Raw genomic sequence first — 15,265 nt, forward strand, 5'->3', positions numbered from 1 at the left:
CCCAAATACAGCCTGCTTGCCTAGAGCTGAGATCCAGCAGTGTTATCGCAGTGCAGGTCACAGTATTATTTACTGCCACTGTGGGGCTTAGGGAAAGTCACTGATCCAGAGGGCATCACTGTTGAGGGCAAAGCAGAGCCCTGGTTGGGAGGTAGCTTGGTGCAGGCTGCCATAACTCCGTTGCTGGAACCTGGGGCTGTGCAGAGAAGCTGTGCCTTCAGGACATGGACACCCAGAAGCACCATCCAGTGCCTGTTTTAAAGCATCACCTCTGTTTTAAAAGCCAAAGCATACCTGTGCCATTGGCGCGGCCTGTGCAACAATGAGCACAAGGGTATTCCCAACAGCCACTGTGAGCAGCCAGCCTGCCTGCAGCACCGACTTCATGCTGGCTGGAGACTGAAAAGAGGAGAAGGGCCTAATCAGTGGGTATCATGCTGTGCCCTTCTGCCCTGGTTCACCCTTGTGATGTCCTGTCCGGTGTAGGTGTTCCCAGGCTTAGCCTAGGAGGAGATGATGGAATTTCCTCTGTGTAGAATGGTTAATCTCAACAACTGCATAAAAGGAGCTTTTGAAACATGTCCTCCAGGAGGACACAAGAAGAAGGAGGAGATGCTGATGTTGCAGAGCTGGATCCTGATCATCCTCAACCTGCATCATCTGAAACTGTAAGATCAGGAAGCCCAGGAAGACACACAACAAGCCTACAGCTTGGATTCTGGTGCCATGTGGCTGGACACCTTTGGAAAAGAGACTGAATCTTGATGTTAAGCTTCTTGCTGATGACAAATTTTCCATATCCCATGACAGATCATCCCACTGTATTAACTGCCCTCATTGATAAACATCTTCACTTTACTCCAAGGATAAATTTGAGCAGCTTCATCTTTTTGGTCTTGTAATGTCTCAGTCCTCTCTTCTCATAAACCTTCTCCCAGACAACACAGTCTACCACAGTCAAACCATTCCTTGCATACTCATTACCCCTTGCTCCCTTGTTACAGACTCAGGTAGGCTTAGACCCTTTCAATCTCTCAGCTTAAAGCAGGTTCCAAGCCCCTATGCCACCGTGTAGTCCTTGAGATTCCTTTGCCTTTTTATCACTGCAAAATACATACCACAAAATGTTTCACTGGGAGAAAAACCTGATATTACAGTATTCAGAGCTTTGACATTAAAATACACTTCCATCCAGTTCTGTTCTATGTTCTCAGCTTTACTAGAAAAGGAGTTTCCTGAGCATAACTGAGAACAGGTATCTTCAGAGTATGAATTCATTAGCTTGAGAGGAGCCAGCAAATGGTGTTATAATCCCACTTTTAGCTGAAGCACAGATAACTTTGTCAGTAAGTGTCATGCCAAAGGACGTATTACAAGTCAATGGCAGATGCAGGAATAAATCCTGAAGTCTAATTGTAAGCCCCTTATCTTTAAGTCGAGTACCTGAGAATAGGAGAAGGCCAGACCTGTAATGGAGAACATCACCTCCCCAGCAGATATTAATAAGTATTGTGGTAACTGCCAAGCCATATGGACATTGTTGGCTTTGATGTCTTCTGACTTCCATGTCTTAACAGCACCTCCAGAAACCTAGCAGGAAAATAAAGGTACATTGATTAGCCGCTCAAAGATCATATCCTTCTTAGCCTGGACTCCAAGAGCAAATTTACCAAAATGAAGTTTTAAGTAAAGTTGGAAGCAAAGCTCTGCCCTGGAAGCAAAACTCTGTGTCTGACCCCTGCCATTTCCAAGCCTGTGGGGAACAGGCTGACTTTTCCTGCAGGGGGCAGAGGTGACAGGATGGAAGCATCCCAGCTCATTCATGTGCTACAAGAGTTGCATTAGTTATTACAAACAAAGAAGTTGCCTTCTGTAGTGGGACTGGGAAAAGCCTGTGTGGTGCTTCTGCAGAGCCTGTGACCAGCTGCTGTCCCCAAGGCCAGAACAGGACAAGAGGGTAAATGCTCATTGCTTCCATGTGGCCACTGCTCCCATTTCACTGGCACAGTACAACTCCCCTACGATAACAGTGACGCTCAAATAAATCCACTTCAGGAATACCAAGATTACCAGAGACTGCCCCATATCAGACGTATTCAGATAGTTACGGTAGTTGTATTCCCAATTCTTTTTGTTTGCTCTCCAAGGTGCAATTAACACTGCCTCTGGTGCACAGAGGCTCAGAGGCAGAGAGATTTGACTAGTAGCCAGGAAAGCACTAGGCTGAAATGACTTCAGGCAGAAAACCCTGTGTTTAAGGAGAGTAGTTGGGAAAATACAAGGGATGTTTACGAGATGTACTTAATCACCATGCAGGGAGGCAAATCAAGAGACTGTATTTTAGCAAGCTAAAAGGGGTGAGAGGAGAGCTGTGCATTGCTCTTTAGCCCATAAAGAAATGTCACAAGCACCATACTATAACTGCACACTGAGGAAGGATGAGTAGAAGGCAGCATCCCCATGATTTAAGTATCACAGTTCAGCCACATTAGCAGACTAATATATTGCATTCTTAGTTCTTCTATATAGCGCTCCTGGCAGAGGAGCAGGGCTCAGTACAAATCACTCCAATAATTAAAAATTAACTTGGCCTGGAGCAAACTAACTCTCTACAGAAGGAGGAACCCGCAGGGAAAGAGATGGAAAAAGAGGGTCAAAAAGATTAAAGGACTAGCACAGGGTCCAGAAGGGCTGAGGCACAGAAACACCCCTGAGCAGCCATGGCTACAGCAGGGACTTTTGTAGGTGGGTAAATGCTGGAATCCTTGACCTCAGTGACGCGGGACACATCTACCTCTACTGGCCCCGATTCAGTTGCATTACCAGAGGCTATGGGGCAATATTCTTAATCAAATATTCTTCATGTAACTTCTTGGTTTCTCATCTGGGGAAAGAGGCTTGCAGCTATGGAGGAAGGGTCTGGCCAGTGCCACTTCAAATGTATATGTGGTTTATGTATGCAAATCTCTGGACTCACAGATGGCAGCATCTGCCTGTTCCCTCCAGGACTGTATATCCCACTCCAGATACTGGAGTTAAAAAAAAACGCCAGGTGCTTTGCAGCTATATTTTTCCCCCTACGTATTTGGACTCTGCAGACATGAGCAGCTCCTATTAATTGCCCAACAGGGAGATGTTACTGCCAGGGAGTAGCTGACAACACTTTGCTCTGCTCATCACAACACAGTAGTCAAAGTCCCAGAGGGCAGCTTAGCAGTGTGTTATGTCAGACCTGGTTTGTCTGTGTGCCTGTGCAGTGGAAAGGTTAAAATGGGAACCAAGCTGATCACGTTCATCTCCGTGGCTCCTGCCAGCTGGACCAGGGTTGGAGCAGCATGCCTAAGAGGCTGGCAGGCAGGGAAAGGAATCCACCCTCTCAGCAGCGCTCACGCCCCATCAGGGCTAGGTTGTTCAGAAAACCATGCCTTGACTTTACACTAGGCTCCAAATGAGCTGTACAGACAGTGAGAGGAGGAAAAGCAGATGTACAATCTCACCAACCTCCTCCCTCAACATGTCCCTCTTTCTCCCATGCACAATCCACAAGTCTTGGAAGATCAGCCTTTAGATCAGTAAGTTAAATGTGTGGATACAGCAGACTGCTTCTGCAGAGTTTTTTCAGGTGTGAGGTACCACCAGGTACAGTATTTTAAAGACCACATGCAGAGTCAGCTCTTGGCAGACTGTAATAGCTCTTTGCAGTGCACTGGGTCAATGTTAACTGAACAAGGATGGCATGAGACCAGCACAAACCACAGATCACATGATTTTCCATGGAGGATTTCCATCACGCAAAAGATCTTACTTGTTTAACCCATGAGATCTGACAAGGTCACAGTGGAAGGTGGAACAAGTACCTTTTACTGTCCCTTGTATAATGAACTGCCTTCAGATGGCTACTGCCCAGGTCTCACAGGGTAGAGAAAGCAAGTGACAGTCGCAAACATAAGAACAGTAGCACTGGCAGAGACTAGAACAGAAGGAGCTTGTTACTGCCACAGGGACACTTACGTTAGTTATCACAACGGTGTATGATGCGCCGAAGTCGAGCAGCCCTAGCTCCATGGTGAACTCTCCCGTTTCAGTTATGCATTTTCCATTATTGTACCTAGATACAATGATGAAGTACAGTATTTCCAAGTTAGTCCCACAGACAAAGAGCACACAGCAGCCGTTATCAAACATGCCCCTACAATGGAGTAGGGAGGATGTATGATGTAAAGCTGCAGTCATGTTTATGTAAGGCGATTACTAGAGTACTTGCCATCTTTTCCTTCCAGAAACACTTAGGCACTGACCGGAGTTCACCTAATGACCTGGGCTGTTGCTAACGTTTTTAAATGGCTTCTGCTTCTTCCTAGCACTGCTTTTTTTCCCCCTCAGGTTTATTTTCCTTTCAAACTTTTCTCCACTGCTTCAGGAACTGTGGGCCAGACAAGTTAGCCAAGCTCAAGCAGCCTTCAGGAAATCAGAGCTATGCATCCACAAGCCACTTTGTTTCCTTTCAATAAAGCAAATTAGCCTTCATATTTGTTTTTCTGATTTTGGATGTGTGAGATGGCACAGAGGCTCAGCAGCATTGCCACAACGGCTGCTGCACCCTACTAAATTGCAGCAATAAATATTTTGGATGGAGCTGATGCAGAGAAAAGCCATGAAGCTTGTTTTGAAACATTGCAAATGCCAGAAATACCCTACAAGAGCCAACTCCAAAGCTGCCAAACCAAGGCCATATGGAGCCCCTGTCTAACAAGCCCAGCCTGCAAAGCCATGTAATGTTACTCGATGTTACCAGCCCACATACCAATGCTTTGTAGTGTGGAATATGAATTACCCTTTCCCTGAGAGCACACTAACACTAAGAGCTTGGGCCTGAGAGAATATCAAAATAGAGCAGGCATCAAATGGCAGGGGGGACTTTACCGTGTCCCACCTTACTCTGCTGACAGATGCACAGGAACGGCTTGCTTTTTCCCTCCAGGCCCCCACAGAATGTGGATAAAAACTCAGAGAAAGTTAGGTGCTGTATCAAGACTTCTTCAAAAGGCTTTTTGGGTTTCCAAAATTCCCCTGACCTGACTGTGAGAAAAGTCAGATTATGGCCTAAATTAGGATGTCATTATACTCGTGTCATGGGAATAAAGTTTCCAAACTTTGTCCCTACTGATTTTGTCTTACCAAAGCAATAACAGCCATGGGAAGGGAGCTATCTCAGACACTGTTTGGAGGCTGAATCTATTCAAGTGCGTATTGCACACAGAGATACTGATTTGCTGTCCTTTGGCTTGTACACTTTGCAAACTAAATGCATGGTGCTTCTGCACACACACGAGTGTCCCAGAGCACCTGCTCTGTGCAGAGTCAATAATTCTGTTTTTTACAAAAGCAGCAATGCATTATATCTGCACCCACAACCCAACGCCAAGGCAATAGCAATGAAGGTTTTGCTATTCATCCAAGAAAAGCCCCATTGTATCCAAGGAAAGGCCTCAGCAAGAACCTTCAGCACAGCAAGGGAAACTTACTTGTCCCTTTCTAGCAGTGAGTACTCAGAAGCACTGTAGTTCTTCTGAACAGCAATGAACCGTTTGCTGTCAATGGTGAGGTTAACATCTTGACTCAAACCATTAATGAATCTGCAAAGAAAGCATATTTCATTGGGTTGTCAGACAGGGCAGGAAAAGCATATTATCAGACACTTGAGGAGAAGTGTGCTCTCTCTCCCAAAGCATTCTGTAACTCCATAAAGTTATGACAGACTCTCCTGCAAGCTAACAAAATACTTGCCCAATTCGTTGTCCAGTTTTTCAATATAAGATTAGTTTTCCCTGCTGTGTAATTTTGCCCTCTTACTCCTGCGAAAAGTGACCCTCACTTTTTGTGGGTTAGGACTTCCAGGCAATCTCTTTTCAGTGACTTTCAAAGATTGTTCTGTGGCTGTTGGAGATGACAGAGCCCCAGCCCACCCCAGGAAATTATGAAGTTGGGTTTCCTGATGAGTGTGTGCACCATGCTGGCATACTTTCCAAGGAGTTTCTACCAACAAGAAAAGAGTTTTCTAGCAAAAGTTTTTCTAGAGCTTTTCATCAAAACCAAAGCTTTCATGGGAATGTTCAGGTTTGGGTATTTTTCGTGCAGTGTTTATATACTTTTTCATAGACAAAAGACAGTTTCCTTTTGACAACTCAAAAAACATTAGCAAACCCAAACCCTTTTCATTTGATCTGACTGTTTAAAATATTTTGGTTTTCCGTTCTTAAAATGGGGATGAAATCCCTGAAGATAGTCAAGTGCTTAACAAAAGTAACTTTTTAGTGGAAAAATAGTGAAACCTCTTGGCAAATTTTTGAAGGGGAAGTTTTGGGATTTTGTCAAGAATGTTCACAGGAAAATGCAAAACATTCCTGACTGCAGGTATTAATCAAGTCTCCAAGGCGGTGTGTAGTCAGTAGAAGCCTTCACAAACCACGGCTATGAAGAGATACTGCTCTCCTGCTACTGTCAACACGGGCTTTCAGATAAGGGAGTTGGTCATTGTTTTATACTCTCTAAAGTTTTTCGGGTTTTTTTTTGTTTGGCTGGGTTTTGGTTGATTTTTTTTTAATTGCAGCTTGCCCAAATCCTCCACAAAGTCTAGCAGGAATATCCTTTTTTTTTTTTCTTTGCAAATCTGCTTCTTCTGCACCTCAGCAGCCTCGCATAAGTCTGGTGATGTGGCGCTGGAGGTAACTGTGACATCAGTGAGATGGCATTTCAGTGCAGACCAGCACAGGACTGTTCATGGACTAGTTCTGGAAAGTAGACTAGCCGCTTAAGCAGAGCCCAATGCCCAGTTGAATTGTTTACGAGGACGTAAAATTACTGCTGTATCCAATTTAGTAAAGCATTGTGCGTGAGGCTGGGTGAGATAAACGAACGTCATGGGTTGGCCAGTTTGCAGAGTATAGATGGCAACAGCTCCTTTCCAGATTGCTTCTTCTCTTTCTTTCCCAAAGAGGTGGGACACAGTGAGATGAATTTACCACTCTTCCAAAGGGAGAAGATCTTTTATGGTGCCATCTCAGCCCAGACTATCCTAGGCAGTAAGCAGCAATAACGCTCAGCTCTGCATGGCAAATGTGGGAGGTGACACCCTGTCAAGCCTCCGCAGCTGACACCCAAGTCTTGCATGAGAAGTGTGGACTAGATTCCAACCTGAGAACATCTGGGTTATGTTACATACAGCTTGCATTAGATATAAGCAGTTTCCCTCACCCCACCATCTCCAAATCCTCAAAAAAAGCCATTCCTACCTAACAGCTGCCAAACCATTTTCTGGCTTTGCTTCCAAGTCTGTAATCTAAAGAGGGGGGAAAAAAGAAATCAAATATATTTATTAATGCCTCCTTATAAATAATGTGTAGCAGGAAATACTAGTGTCTGTGGAGTTAAACATGTGTTGCAAACCCCATGGAAATCGACTGGACTCTCACATAAGCTTGACATCAGGCCACAGAAGTGAAGTCCTGGTATGATGAAGCCAATGGCAAAATTTCAGCTCCAGCGAGGGCTTAAGATGAGATCATACCTTTTTTCTCCCCATCTCCTGCGTAACTAAGGCTACAGAGTTCCAGCCAGTCACCCTTCTACTGAGGCATGTAACACCCTCCAAAAAAGTATTTTTCTTCATCTGAAGATAGCAAGAGACCATTATCCACATTAGCCGCTTTCAATGACTAATTGCAATTAAACATGAGTGCCTTACTCCTACAAAACCTGCAACTGCCTAACTTTCAGATCTTGGTTCTTGGCATACTCATAGACTTCACAGAAGCCTAAAGCCAAGAGGAACTGCTAGGTTACTATTCTGATCATCATGTATCACTCATATTTCCCCTGACTCCCGATACTCAAGAGATTAAACTGTTGTATGGTGCTAGCAGAGAGCAGGTGAGACCAAGTGCACTGAGCTTGTTTGTGCCCACAGTCTCTGCAGACACACCTCTGAAATGGCCATCTGGTTGGGCACACTGGGGAGTGAGAGTGCCTCTCCTGGAGATCACAGCTAGAGCATCAGCTCAATACTTAACATGATCTACACTCTTTCAAGAAGAGTCTATTCGGTGTACAATGCTGAAAAAAGACAGTAGAGACACAGCCCTACCCTGAAGACTGAATGTCACAGAAATAGAATATGGAGCAAGGTCTTGGCTGGTAGAAATCCACAGTTCTGCCATGTCCACTTAAGCTGGCAGGACAATTTCAATTTGTGCAGCCCACAGACGGAACCCAGACAAGCCAAAAGGGACTGAATCTACCTTCAGAAACTGGATTTCTCTTAAAATTTTCTAGCCCTTTCTCCACACTTTCTTCCTGATGTTCAACCCTGGGCTTCTGAGACCAAGGATACAGAATTTCAGTATACCTATAAAATGTCTATTGTACTTCAGTGTGATATGCTGATCTACAAATGATGTATGCCCTAAATAATAAATACCTACAGTGAATAATAAATGTCACAGCAATAAATAATAAACAACAACATATTTTTTTCCATGGGAGACACATGGAATCAACACTCTAGTTCATTGCAGACAGGCCAGTCAAATCATTACTCACTTCCATCGACAATCCCTAGAGCTCTCAAATTCATTTCCTGCCCACTCAACAGCCCACAAAGGAGAAGAAACCAATTTCAGATTGGCTCCTTCCAGGAAAACACCCCCATCTGAGTGAGGGGCCCAAACCCAGCAGTGAGGGAGGATGGCATGGGCCATGGCTACTCCAGGGCAAGTCCTGCAACACAGCAGTGATGCTGACATTGCCTTCCTCATGTTGCAATGCTGGAAAAGTGAGCATTACTTATCACACTGTCTTCCACATCTCCCTTATCTACAGCTAAGAATGACAGGTCAACAGCATCACCCAACAGCACTGCTGTTCCCCAGTGCGTGGGAGCCTGCCCATGCCAGGGTGGGCGTTAATTTAAGCACAGACTAGATAGCTGGGGCAGCACAGAGATGTACTGAAGCTCAGAGATTGCTTTGCTCCACCCTGTCACAGGCTTTCTCTTCATAAGGACTCTACAAAAATCACTGTTCGAGTATCCATTCCTTAAGGTAACAGCACACAGCCATCAGGGTCACAGGGAAACTTAACAACATTGTGTGATAACAGGAGACAGGCTCGAAACCATAAAGCATAAAAAACCCCCAATGTTAGGAAAAAATAAATTCCTAAAACTCCCCATTTTTAAAGACAGTTATGTGATTTCTACTATATAATATTGAATGCTTAGTACAGCAACCCTGCAAGGTAGGAGGCTGAGGAACTGCAAAGAGAATTGATATTTTAGTATGAGGATCGATTCTGATGGCATTTACACACATACATACACACCTGCCACAATGTGCAATAACACTATACATTTCAAGTGAGCTTCTCGGCATACAGCTGCATGTAAAAGATATCAGAATCCAGCCCTATACATCCCATATGCCTCTCTCTGATTGTTGTGGCAATACACAGAAGTCCAAACGCAGCCCGCTCTGCTGCAGAGCCTGAAACGAGCTTAATCATTTATTCTGTTCAGCAAAACAAATGGGCCTTCTGTGCATTTTCACTAAACACACGCAATAACTAAACCTGGAATCATTCCTCTGATGCTTTTATTCCATGCCCAGCCCTAGAGCCTCTTTAATATCTTTGCTTTATAGAACCATCTTTGGGGGAAAATCTCTGGCGCTCTGTTTCCTTAGCTTTCCCAAGCTCTCCTGCCTAGCAGGCATGACTCTGCTCTCCCACTGCAGCATTCACTGGATTAAAGTGTGCCCAGAAACCCTCAGATGCCATAACGCCTCCATTAATCAACCAGCAGAAATGTGTACAGATCCAGTGCCGCAAGCTAAGAAGTCAGGTTTAGAGCAACTGAGAGCAATCAGACAGACACTGAAACTGAGCAAATGAATTAATGAGCCTATTACTCCATTGTATCATCACAGCCATTGAATTAATACTGTATTTACACTTCACTCCCACACTCACTAAGCGGCTTGATAGGCTTCCTTCTGCCTCAAAAACAATTAAGCTGTATACTGATTTTTCCTTCACGGTGTAGTTAAAAGCAAGAGACAGTCCTTGATGTTGCAGGGTAAAGTGAAGGCTCTGTTGTTCTCCATTCAATATTAATTTTGAGTACTCAGCTGGGTTCTGTGGAAAAAACAAACTTGGTTATACTTTCTTTAGATGAGAAAGGATCTGGCTCTTCCCACCAAGTGTAACCCTGTCCTCTCTTCAAGGAAGCCTCTACAGAGAGGTTAACAGTCAGAGCTGTCTTCTACAGGACTATGTTGATCTATAGGCTTTGGGCTGGTGAAGCCAGAGCCTGGAGGACCTTTCCTTGCTGGATGTAACCCGAAGGCCAGGGCACACCTTCTGCCTACACAGCTATCCTTTGCCCTGGCCCTGCTGTGCCTCGATGGGACCACATCCAAAACATGGCAGGCAGCTGGTGGCCTACGAACTGCTGGGCTGAGTCTCAAACTAGCCTGACCTGTAAAGTAAACTGGAAGCTGAAATAGGAATCAGCCCAGTGTCCATGCCCAGTTAATTGCCTTCCTGTTTCTTTCCTCCTTTGCAACTAAGTACTTTTCAGATGCTATCCAGATCCCAGCAGCAATGGGATCTCATTGCCCAGTCTGAGCACTGAGATATGTGAGCTGAATGCTCATATGCTACGTGCTCATGTCAGGACAATTATCCTTTATTCTATTCCTGATTACAGGTGAATGTAGTTAGTCATTTCCTCCTTTGCCATGGAAATATGTCTCCAAAGTTTCCATTTCTGTCTCATCAATGGAGACAATATGCTCTATTTTTAAAGCTATTCCCATGCATTTCTAAGGCAGTAGAGGAAAACAAGCTCTAGCATCTGTGGGCTTTATTAGAAAGTACCTGAAAAAAATCCCACCCTTTCTTCAATGGGATGCAAGTCAGGCCATACAGGCACAAATAAGTGCTTACCTGAAAAGCCTCCACAGGCTGCTGAAATAGGTCCCGGTCTTGGATTGTTACTTGAACAGGGTTCTTTGCCAAATTCAGGACCCGAATTAAACTCTCTTCTGGGACAAGTCGAGGCATATCAGTTTCCTAATTAAAGTAAAAGGCTTTAAGTGCCATCTGTATGCTTTATTAGCACTTTAATATCTCTTCATTTTTAGCCATAATAGTCTTCCTCTCTGTAACGAAACTCTTCCATCCCTTCCTCATCCAAAGTTGTAATGAGAGAAAACTGAACATAAATCTTATTTAGGGAGGTTTCCTCATAGTAGCTGAATAGCCAACCTGTCGTTCCTCCCAAAAACTGGTTGTCACACCTGTAAGACTACAGGCTACACAACTGCTGGGCAGGTAGAACAAAGTCACTCCATTTATTATACAGCTCCCTAGTGTCTGGATTTAACCAACTGCCATATCAGAACGGAAAAAATTGTGCTTAGCTTTCAAAAGCAGTGACCAGAATAATTATTTCCCACTGCAGTCAGTGACTGGGAAAAGAATTAGGCCAGAAGCTAAGCAGTTTTGAAAATCCCAGTCCAGCTCCATGTCTGTAATTGGTGCTTTTGCATCACTTGACACCGTGCTATCTAACAGCCAACTGTATAGATCTTACTCCCTGTTTTCTGAGAAAGGGAGGACGGTGCCTCCAGCACAGAGGTATCTCTTTCTGTCAGGAAACATTTCCTAGAAAGAGTATTTCAATCAGCATCAGCTTTGTACTATCTAGAGATCTAAAATGCATTTTTTTTTGTAAACTTCTCTCTTTTCTCACTTTATTTTCAAGTAGCTGCCAGCAATACTTCAGAGCTATTAACTTTTCTTCTACCTCATCCTATAAGTTGGGTATTGCAGGCAGGGTAGTTTGAACCTAAGTCAGTGGGGAGACACACTGTCAGAGAAGATAGGGTGACACTGATTTCCCTGTACCCATATGCTGCTCCAGACCAACAGGCCTGTTAATGATATCCAGCAAATCGCGTTACTATGGCTTTTCACCTGCACTACCCACAGCCAAGCCAAGATGGGCCATCCTATCCCAGTCTTTGCTAGAGCTTTTACTGGCCTTCAGGGTAAAATTTCCATGCACAGGCAGGGGGGAACATCTAACTCACCTTGTCTCTGCCCAGAGGAGTCACCCCACAGCCAGAGCAGACTTTCAGTGCTAGGCCAGAACTGCTGGTGGTGACAATGACAGCATTTCTTTGCTCATGTAAAGAGATCGGGAAGAAGACCTGAACCCACAAAGTCTCATTTCAGCAGGAGACTTGTCAGGGGATTCACCTGAGGAACCAGCAGATGTTAATCCAGGGCTGTCTGCCAGCCACTCTAACAGAACATTTTAAGTATACCTGGAAGCTTTAAAAATTAATCCTACTGTAACTTGTGTGAGCCAAAGGTCAGCCAAAGTCTGCACAAGGTTGGTCACAAGCCAGAAACAAATGGTACAAATCTGCAGGGGCTAACATCGAATTTACAAGAGATTTGCTACCATCCTGTCTGGGGATGCCTGGCAGTCCCCGATGCCTGTGACTACAGAAGTGACTGAATTCACCTGCCTCACTGGAGAATCAGTTTACTTGTAAAAAAAACACACCCTAAAGGAGGAAAGGAATTAAATTAAAAAACCAAAACCACTACACATATACAGCCCACCCCAACAGTAAAAGCTACAGCAAGAAATAGGAGAGAGAACAGACTACCTTTTGGGAATTAATCACTAGCATTAACTAGATGTCTGTCAAGCACTTTTGACGATGGAAATCTAGAATATAGACCAATACAGATGACTGGCACAGCACAACTGCAAAGACTAGAAAGAGAGAAAAAGACAGAGAGAGAGAGAGAGACAGAAAGAGAGAGAGGGAAAAGTAGACAACGTAAGAATTATCATTAGCCACTGGGTCAGTATGCTTAATTGCAAAGAACATATTAAAAATTATAATCAAGGAACACAATGGTCAAAAGGATTATCTAATACGGATCAATAAAAATAACCCAGGGAAAAAAAGTATTTCTGAGGAATCCCTTGTGCTATACTTACATTTATTTTGATTTCTACAATGGCTGCAAGTCCAAACGCCACCCCTGCAAGGATCATACCTGTTGCCATTTTCCTAATAGGTCTATGGAGTAAATGAAATAGGTGCCATTAAGAAAAAAAAGTAATATAAAACATAGAATACTATTCCTCAGAGCCAAAGATGTGCCAAAACCATGTAATAAACTGTCCAAGAGGTGGCACTGGGGATGACATGCTATTTAAATTGCCAATCATTTAACTTAAAACTATTCTATTATTCTGTATGAGGCCAGCACTGAGGCCAATTAAAACTGATATGCCATGAAAAAAAGCTCTTTACTTGCAAGTTTCGTATTATCTCGTTCCTAGCTCTTCTAGTGGGAATAGCTCATGGCACTATGTTAACCTACGATGTTGGAAGGAGCACTAGAAATGAAATATCTTCAAGTCCCTTTTGGGAAAGGCAAAAGAAAAGCAGCATGCTACTTAGCAGGAGGAATGAGAAGAAAAATGTATAGTTTGTGTCATCAATGTTTCTGACCATCTGTAGCATCATTCTGGGTTATTTCTCATGCCAATACATTTACATTTCTACAGAATAGAGAGCTTCCTTCTGAACTCAGAGCAAAACTAGTGCAACTCTACCAGAGTTACATGAGACAATCTGATATAAAGCAGAATAAAATAGGTCCAGAACAGCAGGTCCAAACTCTGCACTGAGTTTTTGAGACTTGAAACAAATCTGGTTCTAGATTCAGTGGTCTCCACTATTTGCAATGGTCTGAATTCACATTCCAGATTGACTGGGCTGTGGGAAATCCAGATTAGGAATGCAAATTTTGCCTCTCAGTTATATGCCCTGGGATAAGAAAATATTTACTGCTTGCATCTTGTAATAAAAAAAATTGTTTTGATCTTCAGTGCTGCATTAGGATTTTGTAGCACAAACTTTTGCAGCCACATAGGCTAACTTCCTGCAGGCTACAGCATTTCCACAGCCACTTCTACAGGTAAACTGGATAGGAGCCTGTTCGTATCCCACATGCAGGGGCCAGAACCAGCATGGCATTCAGTCCTGATCGGTGCACGAGTTTGTGCTGTTGGGTGAACTAGTCTGTGAACTGATCATCAGGCAGGAAGCTTTCTGTCAATTTGTGGCTCAGTCCAGGGCACGGACTCACACTGAGGTAGCACGGAAAAGCACAGCTTCTGATGTGTGTCCTCCAAAGGGCACCATTGCAGGGCTGGCCAATGTCTTTGATATGTCTTTAGGTGCAAGTAATTCAGCATGACGGTGGAGGATCAGCAGGGTGAAGGAGTAGGCCTATGAGGCTCCTTCCATCCCCATTTTATGTGGTTTTGTCTATCCAGCATTTTAGTTTGGATTGGGAACATGCTTTTTAAGCCAATCTCCCACTCCATTCTCCCTTCCCACGTTGAGAAGTGGTGCTGGAGCATGGAAACTGGGCTCCTTTCAGCTGAAACTGCACTGCCAGAGGCACTCCATGAGTGCACATAACATACTCTCACTGCTAAAGGGCATCAGTCCACAGAGGCAGACTACAGATACTCTTGAAGTAAAATCCCCCAAAATGCATAAAGTCAGTCTCAGAACCAACCTGGAGGTCTGCTCCTATTACACTGCACTTCTTGCTAACATACGCTTGGAATAAAGTGTTTGGGCCATACGGAAATTCCCTTATGTACTCATTGGTGCAGATTCTAGTGTGGAATCTGCTTTCACAACGCCACATGTAGCCCACGTGGGACAGTGAATTTGGCCGCACAGGGACCTTTCAGGGAGGGAATTATTTAGGGCTGATATAGGGGATAAGGTGAAGAACATGTTGATCAAATTCGAAGAGGCACTGTTCATGAACATCTGCTTTCAGGGAATGTCTGTGCAGAGGAGAATCCAACATCACTGAATTTTCCCCTCTAGAATTTCCAGGGCATATGGAAAGGGTGATGCTGCCTATTGGGATTGAAGTACTGGGAAGGGTGAATGGAAATTTGTGTTTCTTCTCCTTAAAAGTTATTCTGCAGACTTGCTGCAAAAGAATAAGAACAGAGGCATCTGTATTGTCCCCAAGTACTTACGTGAAATTAAATTTGCACATGTTTATCAGGGGGTAGAGCCCAAGGTCAAAAACCGGGATGAAGACAAGAATAAGAAGTGGATTTAAGAACTGCAATACAAAAGAATGG

The 15,265-nt window shown here is 44.0% G+C and overlaps 1 protein-coding gene across 11 annotated transcripts in view; it reads right to left on the bottom strand.

Annotated features, from left to right (window-relative positions):
- Window positions 1-15,265, bottom strand: part of SLC15A2 (solute carrier family 15 member 2) — an 80,754-nt gene that overhangs the window by 27,612 nt on the left and 37,877 nt on the right. For 10 of the 11 annotated variants that reach the window (XR_008467779.1, XM_054209517.1, XM_054209515.1 and 7 more), the window contains 9 exons: window positions 15,158-15,246; window positions 13,079-13,160; window positions 11,002-11,127; window positions 10,024-10,188; window positions 7,293-7,339; window positions 5,526-5,636; window positions 4,012-4,108; window positions 1,444-1,590; window positions 295-399 (listed from right to left, as the gene is read on the bottom strand). Coding sequence is in view for 9 of the 11 variants with exons in the window: in XM_054209517.1 (XP_054065492.1) it covers window positions 295-399; window positions 1,444-1,590; window positions 4,012-4,108; window positions 5,526-5,636; window positions 7,293-7,339; window positions 10,024-10,188; window positions 11,002-11,127; window positions 13,079-13,160; window positions 15,158-15,246 (969 nt within the window). In the remaining 2 variants the exon portion in view is untranslated. Of the gene's footprint in view, window positions 1-294; window positions 400-1,443; window positions 1,591-4,011; window positions 4,109-5,525; window positions 5,637-7,292; window positions 7,340-10,023; window positions 10,189-11,001; window positions 11,128-13,078; window positions 13,161-15,157; window positions 15,247-15,265 lie in introns of those variants that run through there. The other variant, XR_008467780.1, reaches the window with a different exon arrangement.

Source organism: Rissa tridactyla, chromosome 7 (genome assembly GCF_028500815.1).
Source record: "Rissa tridactyla isolate bRisTri1 chromosome 7, bRisTri1.patW.cur.20221130, whole genome shotgun sequence".
Classification (NCBI taxonomy): Eukaryota; Metazoa; Chordata; class Aves; order Charadriiformes; family Laridae; genus Rissa; species Rissa tridactyla.